At 38.0% G+C, this 9,562-nt stretch overlaps 1 protein-coding gene across 1 annotated transcript in view; it reads left to right on the top strand.

The window, feature by feature from the left end:
• Positions 1–3,262: 3,262 nt before the first annotated feature.
• LOC104276922 (membrane-associated guanylate kinase, WW and PDZ domain-containing protein 2-like) overlaps positions 3,263–9,562 on the top strand; it is a gene marked incomplete at both ends in the record, with an annotated part of 38,328 nt that continues 32,028 nt past the window's right edge. Inside the window, one exon of the mRNA XM_009873396.1 lies at positions 3,263–3,320. Coding sequence (XP_009871698.1) covers positions 3,263–3,320 — 58 coding nt within the window. The remainder of the gene's footprint in view (positions 3,321–9,562) is intronic.

Below are 9,562 nucleotides of genomic sequence, written 5' to 3'. Positions count from 1 at the left end.
ATGTCCAATTCATTAAATTTTTACAGACTTTTACACTAGAAAATGGGATTTGCCATTTGCCTTCTCAATAGTTGTGCCAGTTCATAAATACAGTTATGCATCATTACATTAGGAAAAAATAGGCCAATAGGTTAATAGTAAATCTTCAAATTACTTCACATTTTCATACGTATGTAGAATAAAATGCGTCCTCTGAATCTATACACTTTAAAGCATATATATCTACAGAAAGATACTTAAAAATTTGGGCAAAACAACTACTTTATTATTTTAATTTCATAGTCAGAAAATAGGGTTTGGGAAAGCAACCTAGGCACACATCTCTCTGTGTGTGTATGTGTGTGCTTATGTGTATTTTTAAGTACATACAGATTTTACCAGTACCTGCCACACTTTAAGGGGATGTAATCTTAGATGGCTAGGTATGAGAGCAGCATTAAATTAATTAGGGGAAGAAAACCTTTCAAGGTTACAGGAAAATAAATTGTATATATAGTATTTAAACTAATATTTTAGATATATTCTGTGTCATAAGGTTATGTAAATGCATCTTTTTTCATAGCAAATTATTGCGATTTATCTTTCATGCATTGGGAACAAATCTTACTGTAGGAGCCATATGAGATTTGTGCATCAGCTGCTTTCTTTTTGAATATTTCTGGATTACATTGCAATCTTGTCTCGGGTTGTACGGGGCTTTGTAGGAACTATTGCAGGGTCAATTTCCTACAGATTTTACTAAAGTTCTGGGCAGGTTTGAAAAGAGCAGCACCTGGGCTTTCTCATGCTTGGTGACTTGATGATGAGGCTCTGACATGCCCTTGCAGCAAAGCAGGCCAGCAGGCTACTGGGCTGCAGTTGGCAGAGCATTGCCAGCAGAAGGACCATCCTTCCCCTCTACTCAGCACTGGTGAGACACAGCTGGAGTTCTGGGTCCGGTTCTGGGCTCCCTAGTACAAAAGAGACATGGACATACAGGAGAGAGTCCAGTGAAAGACCACCAAGATGATGAAGGGATTGGAGCTTCTCTCATATAAAGAAAGGCTGGAAGAGCTGGGACTGCTTGGCCTGGAGAAGAGAAGGCTGTGGGGGGAGGTTATCAGTCTAAACAAATGCCTGGAGGAAGGTGCAAGGAAGATGGAATCATTGGTGCCCAGTGACAGGACAGGAGGGAAAAGTGTGCAAACTGAAACACAGGAAATTCTGCTTAAACTAAAGAAAAAAACTTCTTCACTCCATGAGTGAAGCTTACAATGTTCTACAATTACTCATTAAAAAAACCTTCTTCCTTATATCAAGTCTAAATCTACCCTCTTTTAGTTTGAAACCTTTAGCCCTAGTTCATTTGCAACAGATATTGCTAAAAAGGTTGCTTCCATCTTTCTTACAGATTCCCTTTGAGTACTGGAAGGCTGCTATAAGGTCTCTCCAGAGTCTTCTCTACTCCAAGCTGAACAACCCCAACTCTCTCAGCTTGTCTTCATAGGGGAGGTGCTCCAGTCCTCTGATCATTTTTGTAGCCTCCTCTGGTCCATGTCCTTCTTCTGTTGAGGGTTCCAGAGCTGGACACAGCACTGCAGGTGGGATCTCACCAGAGCAGAGCGGATCTACTGGCCACGCTTCTTTTGATGCAGCCCAGGATGTGATTGACCTTCTGGGCTGTGAGTGTGCATTGTTTGCTCGTGGAAGGCCTTGAGTTTTTTGTTACAAATTTATGGAGTTCCTCACCTGCCAGTCTCTGTATACTACATTGCAATATTGGGAAGGGCTGAGGAGGAACATCATCTGAGGGCAGTGAGGCATGAAGACCACAGTAGCCTCAGCGGGTTCACTCAAGACAGAATAAGATATTACAGATGTGTAGCAGTGAAGAAGTAACAAGGAGAAGTGAAACAATTTCTTAACGTTGTTTTTTTAACACTTTAATCTCCTTGTTGCGAGTTGGGCTTTACTTTTCTGTTTTCCTGTTATAGCACACCAATAGTCATCTCTTCATAGTGTCACTTAAAAAAAAAAAAAGAAACAAAAAAAAGAAAAGCTCAAATCATCCAGTACTTTTTAATGGCCAGTTTCAAAACTGTATTCAGCATAAGCTCCATCAGTTCTGCTTTATCTAGTTCAGAACTCTTATTGTCTCCAAAAAGCTACTTTAAAAGTGTAACTGAGCTTGAAAAGGAAAAAAAAATCTGAGATAAGGAGTTTCAGAATCAAATGTCCTTTTAAAATCTCAGTACTGCTGCCTGTATATTGTGCCATAGTCTTTAAGTGCACAGAAATCAATACCTGTGCGTGATGGGAATGCCCATGCTTTTGTGAGTTCCTCAAAGTCATCACATCTAGCACTGAGGTTTTTACCCTCTTTGTGTCAACTGAGACATTTGTCATATCTGGTGCTTTTTGAACACAAGATGACGTTCTGTTTGCAGTGTAATATTATTTGAAATGTTCAGAGTGAGTAATAATAAAATATGTATTTATGGATGTATGTGGATATATATGAGAGTTTGCTTGTACATGGACGCAGACTGATTTTCAAGATCGTTAATGTGTTTAACATTTTGATTGTTAATACCTGAAAGCTTTAGGTATTTACAATTAAATGTCTTCTCTATTGGTGCAAAATGTAATTAGCTTTAAGGACAGAAGATGCTCTAATATCTTATTTTGGTTTATACTTCCGTGCACTACTGTGCACTCTTATGTCCTTGGTATATAACTAAGCTTTGGAACAGGATGCATTTGGTAGCTGTGGAATTGCCATCATAGTAATACAAATAGTAGAAGCTTCTAAAGAACATTTAGGTATACTTAGTGCACTAATGTGGCAGAAAGCAAACTTTTTTTTTCCCCTCCAACACCAACTTTTCCAGAATTCCTAGCAAATTAGAAATCTCAAAAAGCAAAGTACTTCTTTTGTGCGTACCTATTTGGGAAAACAGAATGCTCTCACTTCCTCCGGTGGTGATGTCATACAAAATGTGCTACAGTTGATGGCTGGCACAGCTGTTGGACAAATAAAGTAGTTCAACTAAAATGTGTTGTTCTATAGACTGAGATCCATGTTTGCATGCCAGTTTTCAAGTTACTACTACTTGTGGCTGCAATGGTACGTGTTCAAGATTTGACGTTTGCTTTGGTCACTGTATCTAACTTCACTGTCAAGTTATTTCCTTCAACGCCCTGCAAAGATCCACAATCTGTTACTAGAAATCTTAGTATTCTGTACTGCATTTACTGAGAGAGATTACTCTTTGTTTTTCAGAGCTTCCATATGGCTGGGAGAAAATTGATGATCCCATTTATGGCACTTATTATGTTGAGTAAGTTCCCAAATTCAGTATTAAGTTGCTGTTAATATGTCATAACCTAATACTACTATCTTCTGCAGTGCTTAGCCTGGCAAGGCATGAGTACAGTTATTTGACTTGTTAAACTGAAGGTATACCAGGAATTCTCAGTCATCAGCATATCTAATGTGTCCAAATATATTCAGCGTCTCTCAAATCAGGGACTCTCGCATTCAGTTATTCTCTTTCTCCAGGGTCTGATTTTGTGGTATCATTCCGGTTGATACTTGTACAAAGATCATGTTCATCAAGGAAATACTGTATTTTATATGTACGGTTTGGGTATCCAGTGAGGTAAAGATCTTGTTAATCAATTAATAGAGCAAAGCTCTCTTTTATTTTAGTTCAGTCAAGATCCTTTTCTGGGTGGTCCTTCTTTGCTGCAGGTCAGAAGTTTACACTACTTATATAAGAAGGCAGGTTATTTATAAGCTGCATATAAAATATTAGGGATGCTGTGTTTCATTTTGTACGTAAAAGTGCAGCTGAAAACAAGAGAATATAAATTTCTATTTTCACAGCACAATCCTTTACTTTCATTTTTGTCAGGTTTTATTTTAGTCATGAAACAAGAAAAAAAAACATTCTTACTCCTCTGTGCAAAGGGCAACAGAAAGCTTTTGTCTGAAGTACTAGGTAGAACCTGTTCTGGCCGGTTCCTACATAAAATGAGTAAATCAGAGAAGTTATCTTCTCTGCTTTTTAGCTTAACACAGAGACTTAGGCAAAGTGAATCAAGATTCAAAATCATAATACCTATTCAGAATGGTCAGTTCTCACTCTTCTCTCTCCATAAAGTATACAGCAGCGGAGGGAGAAAGCCACTCCCTATCACTGTGCTGACAACGCTTTGAAAGACTGAGATCTATCTATTAGTTCCTTTTATTAAAAAGAGAGATCTTTAGAGAAGATGCCCCCTGACCTAGAATCTCAGTTTCAAATCCTGACACTCAAGCAGTAAATTTATTCTAGATGTTTCACACAAAACAGAAAAGTCTAGTTTGTGTATCACACCATTCCCTTGATCTCTCAAATCCATACCCATACTTTGACTGCAGGATCACTCTGGAGAGATACTGGGGCTGCAGCTTTTCCAGACCTCAGGATATGCTACTATTCCCATGCATGGGATAGACCTGGACAGAGAGCCCAAAAAATGATTTGATTTCTGGAGAGTTGGAACATTACGATTCATTTTACTGCTGTAACAGCAGCAGCTTGTGGATGCCCATGCACCTTCCCTAGTCCCAGACAAACAAATTAGACCACTGCACTGCAGACCCCTTCTGTCCCCTTCTCCAAATGCAAAAGCACCCGCTCTTCTTTGTCACCAGCTTGTTCCCTACCCTCATGTGGAAAAGCTTAGTCAGACCAGATTGGAGCAAAAAAGTAAGGAAGTTTCTGAAGTCCCTATGTAATGCCTTTAAAATTCTCTCTTTTTATGCCTGAGTTCTTTTACAGTATCCTGAAGTAGCTCAGGACTGGAGATCTAATATCTCCTTGTACTTAGCCCCCCTGAAGGTTTCTGCACGTGCAATTATGCAGCTGCTGGGTGTGAGTAAGTCTTCTGCCCTGGTGGGTTTTAGTGTATTTCAGTGAGTAACAGGTGTTGTGCAATTTCTGTGCATTAATCTCTTACTGAGACACCACTTGGTTGTTAAGCACAGCCCAAGGCATTCTGGCACTGGTGAGATTCACACTTCACTGGAGAGTCAGAAAAGGGACAAGTATTTGTCTCCATTTCATGTCCAGCCATAGGTAAACAGACGCAAGGCACCAGGCCCAGATGTTATTCCGCAATTGCATACTTTCAGGCTGTTAGTGCCAAATTTATTAATCCTACCATAGATAAGATTTGTGGAGAGATATATCAAATCTACTGCAGGCTCAGAGGTTTTTAAAAATGGAATGGTTGTTCACAGGATAGTGTTAAAACTGCAGCCGCGCTAAGTTTGTAAGTTTTACAGTCGGTAAAATGTCGGTGTACTTTAATTTGCTGTCTGAGCTCAATAAGTTTGAAATAAAAATTGCTTTCCATTTTCATGCTAAGAAGTGCCAGTCACTCCTTTTTTTATTACCAGTATTCAACAGTTGTTCAGACTTCATAGATAAAAATCAGATTACAATAAACTCTCTTAATTATGTCATAAAAGTGGGTAAATCATGAAAAGTTAGGTTATGAACTTCCACACATTCAAGTTCAGTCCAGCTTTACATGCAAGCATTTACAATTGTCAGTGAAAGAAAGGCTTGTACTCTGCTCAGTGAAAGATTTTTGTCCTGTGGGAATTGTGTAAGGACGAGCAATAAGGCAGACAGACCCAGGTTCACCTTATGAGGACCAGCCAAGCTCAGCTCCAGTATTCTGAAACCAGAGGAAAAGCTTAAAAAAGAAACAAAGAAGAACTTCAAAAGTATTTCTAGTAAAGTTAATAAGGACTAATCACAACATATTTGCAAATTCTGTTAAAAATAAGGCCTCTAGTATAACTTATCATGCATGAATGTAGGTGTGAGACATTATTAAAATTTTCATTTATCTTGCTATGCAGGTCCAGGCTTCATTTGTGAGGTGTAGACGTTTGCCATAAATGAGAAGTATTTGCTATACATGGATTATCTTTCATGCAATTTTGTTTTAATTTATAAACTAAGAACTAGCAACACTTAGCTGTGCAGGACTATGGAGAGAATGTGATTATTAGATTGCGCATTGCCAAAAGGTTATTTCTCTCTTTAAGGATGATTAACTACAACATGGAGCTCAGTTTCCAGACATGGCCTTCTTAATACAACAGCTAAAATAGCCATACAGGTATTTATTCTAGAAAAATATACCTGCTTGATTCGTAGTTTCTGATGACACCTTGCTTCTACTCAGAAAAGAAAAACTTATTTCAGGTATTTTTATTATTATAAAGTATTAGTAACTGAAAAATATGAGTGCAAAGACTAGTTAGGCACTAAAAAGTTATGCATAGAAATGTACATCTTTTTAGGCGTCCTGATCCTCAGAATTACTTCGGTGGGGTATAGGCAACAATTTCAAAAGTTAGAATGACAAATCACAAAAAAAAACCCCTTACATTGAAAAGAAGATAGGTTAAATGCCTTCTGCTGATGCACATGTTTAGATGTGCTACCATTTTGGCAGGGCTCGCTATCTTGGCCATCAACTAAATTCTGCTTATTAGGCATCACTGCCCATAAATCTCCTAAGTGTGTGCTTCAGTTGTCTTAAGCACATCTGTAGTGAAACTCCATCCCAAAAATAACTTAATCTGGTCACATTCACTGAGGAGATGGCAGAATGGTGCCTATGTCTTACAGGCTGGCTGGTGGTGACAATACCTACTAATAATGCAAAGAGACAGCATTTCAACTTCTCAGCTAATTGTAGCCCAGAACCAAATCCTACCTGGGAGGGGTTATCCCCAGTCAGCATACGGCAAGCTGAGAGAGGGCAGCAGCACCGACTACCCCTTCCTCTCTGAAGAGGAAAATGTGGGGTTCCTAGCTGTAGAAAACAAACAAAAGGCAGCATGATTCTTCTCTACAGCCACAATTAGTTGAATTCTCATCTTTGGATTAGGCTTCTATGTTTAATATGCATCGTACAAAATAAAGGGAGGAAAGTGAAGCTAGAAGTCCTCACTGAATTAGATGCTATGACCAATGAGCAATACATTTTTGGATCACATCCAAAATCTATTTTAACCACAAAAGCACTTATTTGTAGCCCTCTCTAAAACTAGCATTTGGCTTGTCTTGTTAAGACCTGGGTTAGTAATATCTATTTTGTATGCAGGTGAAGTAGATAAATGAAAGGCTAGAATGTCCTTTCAAGGTAACTACTTAGCTTAATAACTTCTTTCTCAGGTAAACTCATCAGTAACAATTTTTCTGATTTTGCCATGAAGCTGTAGAGCACTTAAAATTGCATGAAAGAGAGGTGTTTCATGTCTCATCAGTCTAGGAGCATAAATCCAACGTTACTGGCTGATAAAAAATGACTGATTACCAGTATAATTTTCTTTTCTTTGACTCCTTTTGGACACAATATTTAATGCCATTTTTTGAATATGTTGGAATTCTCACATTGTGCTTTCAAGACAGCACACTGTGATAAAACATTCAAAATATCGGCTAAGAATTATTAAGGTTGCACCAACCGCTTGATGAGCTTCAAGTGTCTCTGCAGACAGGAAGCTGGCCAAGCTGCTAGGACAGAAAGGTCGTTTTCAAGATAGCCATTACTGAAAACATTTCTGTATAAATGAAGGCACTGAGATGTGGCCTGCAATTACAGCATGACATTAAGTGTAGTTCAAGGTTCAAAATGCGGATCTGTAGTGGGGTCTTGGATATCCATTACATCTGCGTACTATGGCACAAAAGCTGGGAAACCCATGCTCTTCTGGAAGAGCAGCTGAAGATGAGGGCAGGATATTTTGCACCCCCTAAAATAAGACCTGATCCCTGTGCTGAAGCAATTAAACAACTGTGTAGCAATCCTGTTTTTAACCTTATCAAATGCTAAGATAAGACAAGCAAGTTATTTTACCCCATACCTGCTATTGGAAACTGTTTCATAATTTCACACTTCTGCTTTCAAGCAGCCTACAGATGTCAAGTCTGAAATCCTGACATCTTTAATACATTCCAGTATTTACTTTCAAATGTATTCGTAGAATGCGGTTGTATATCAGAATTAATTATGCTTGACTAAAAAAACCAAAACTCCTTTGGTCAGAACTTTATGTGCTATTTCACGTGATGTTTCATCACTGCCTTGCGTAATGGCAAAAGTACTATTTCGTTTACAGTACTGAAATACATCACATGATAGGTGGTAGCATGAAAATCACCTTTATCATTATAATTGCAGTGGTTTATAATTAGCCTATTTAATGCATGTAAGTCTTTGTCTTTCTCCGTCTGTAATTGGTGAAGTCTGTCTCTGTTCCATCATACATTTCTTGGTTTGCAGTAGACTAAGGTGCAGAAGATAATGACAGTTAGCATTGTCTAACTAGAAAACAAGGATCTGGGAAGGAGAAGGCCTACAATCTTTAACAGCTTGTCTGAAGAAGGGAAGAAACGAAAGGGACTTTCTCTGTCTGCAGCATAGACTAAAATTTAAGAGAAGTAAATGCGATAAATGCTAGAGCTGCTACTTCCTTTCATTAAGTCAAATATTCTTTTATATGACTGGAAATCTTTTCATTGCATTAGCTCTGGCCACTAAATCCTAATTTTCCAAGTATATTGTACTACCATAGGACTTGCTGACTTTCCTCTACCTCAGTTCTTAATGATGATTCTACCTAGGAATCCCAAGGGACCTGAAAAGTGCTTAATGTGGCATAAAAGGTCATTTCAGTATAAACTGAAGGTAGTCAAGACTTCTCAGGATCTCGGAGTTTCAGAAGTTCCTAGATCACATCTCCAAGTTCTTAAAGCCCATGATCTGGATCAGATTTTCGGAAGAACTCAATACATAGTAGCTCAGTGAGAACAAATAAGGAGTGACATGATTGAAAACCTGCTCTTCTGTACAAACATATTTATCTCCCCAGAACAATGTTTTCAGCACAAGCCCCTTTTCTCAGTTGTGATCTTCCTGTGATTCTACCTTGAGGAGATGTTCAATGCAGCCTACTAAATTGTTTTACCTTCTTCATAAAACATGTGAAACACGTCACAGGACAGGATTGTAGGATTGCCCGTTGATTGATAATATATATTCATTAAATTAAAGAATTAAAATCAAGGATATGAAGAAATAATGTGGTTAAGATAGTACTTCTAAACACAGTACAGAAAATTAGTGGTGTAATGACAGAGGTGTACCGTCATTACAGTAGGAAATGTAAAACATTGTAGGAAATGTAAAACATCAAGAAAAAATGTCTACATTAACATTTCTTATATTTAATTTGTTTATCTGTGTAGTTCTAATCTGAGTTTCTGCAACATCCAATTTTTCTGTACAGCCGAGCAGATACATACCATAGAATTAAAAAGAAATCATCTTCAATTTATTTCCTATATTAGATTTATTTTTAAGCTGTGATAATAAAAGCCCTTTGTTCTAGGCTTTACCTTTCCTGTAAGTGATTAAGTAATTTCACTTACAGCTATTCAATAATAATGCACAAAACTGCTTCAGATCCTTTGAATTGTGCGCAGAACAATGCTTGTGCTAAAGACAA

This window comes from Apaloderma vittatum, unplaced genomic scaffold, assembly GCF_000703405.1.
Source record: "Apaloderma vittatum isolate BGI_N311 unplaced genomic scaffold, ASM70340v1 scaffold9657, whole genome shotgun sequence".
NCBI lineage: Eukaryota > Metazoa > Chordata > Aves > Trogoniformes > Trogonidae > Apaloderma > Apaloderma vittatum.
Note: the sequence above shows the minus strand (reverse complement) of the source record. Positions and strands in the feature narration are given on the sequence as shown.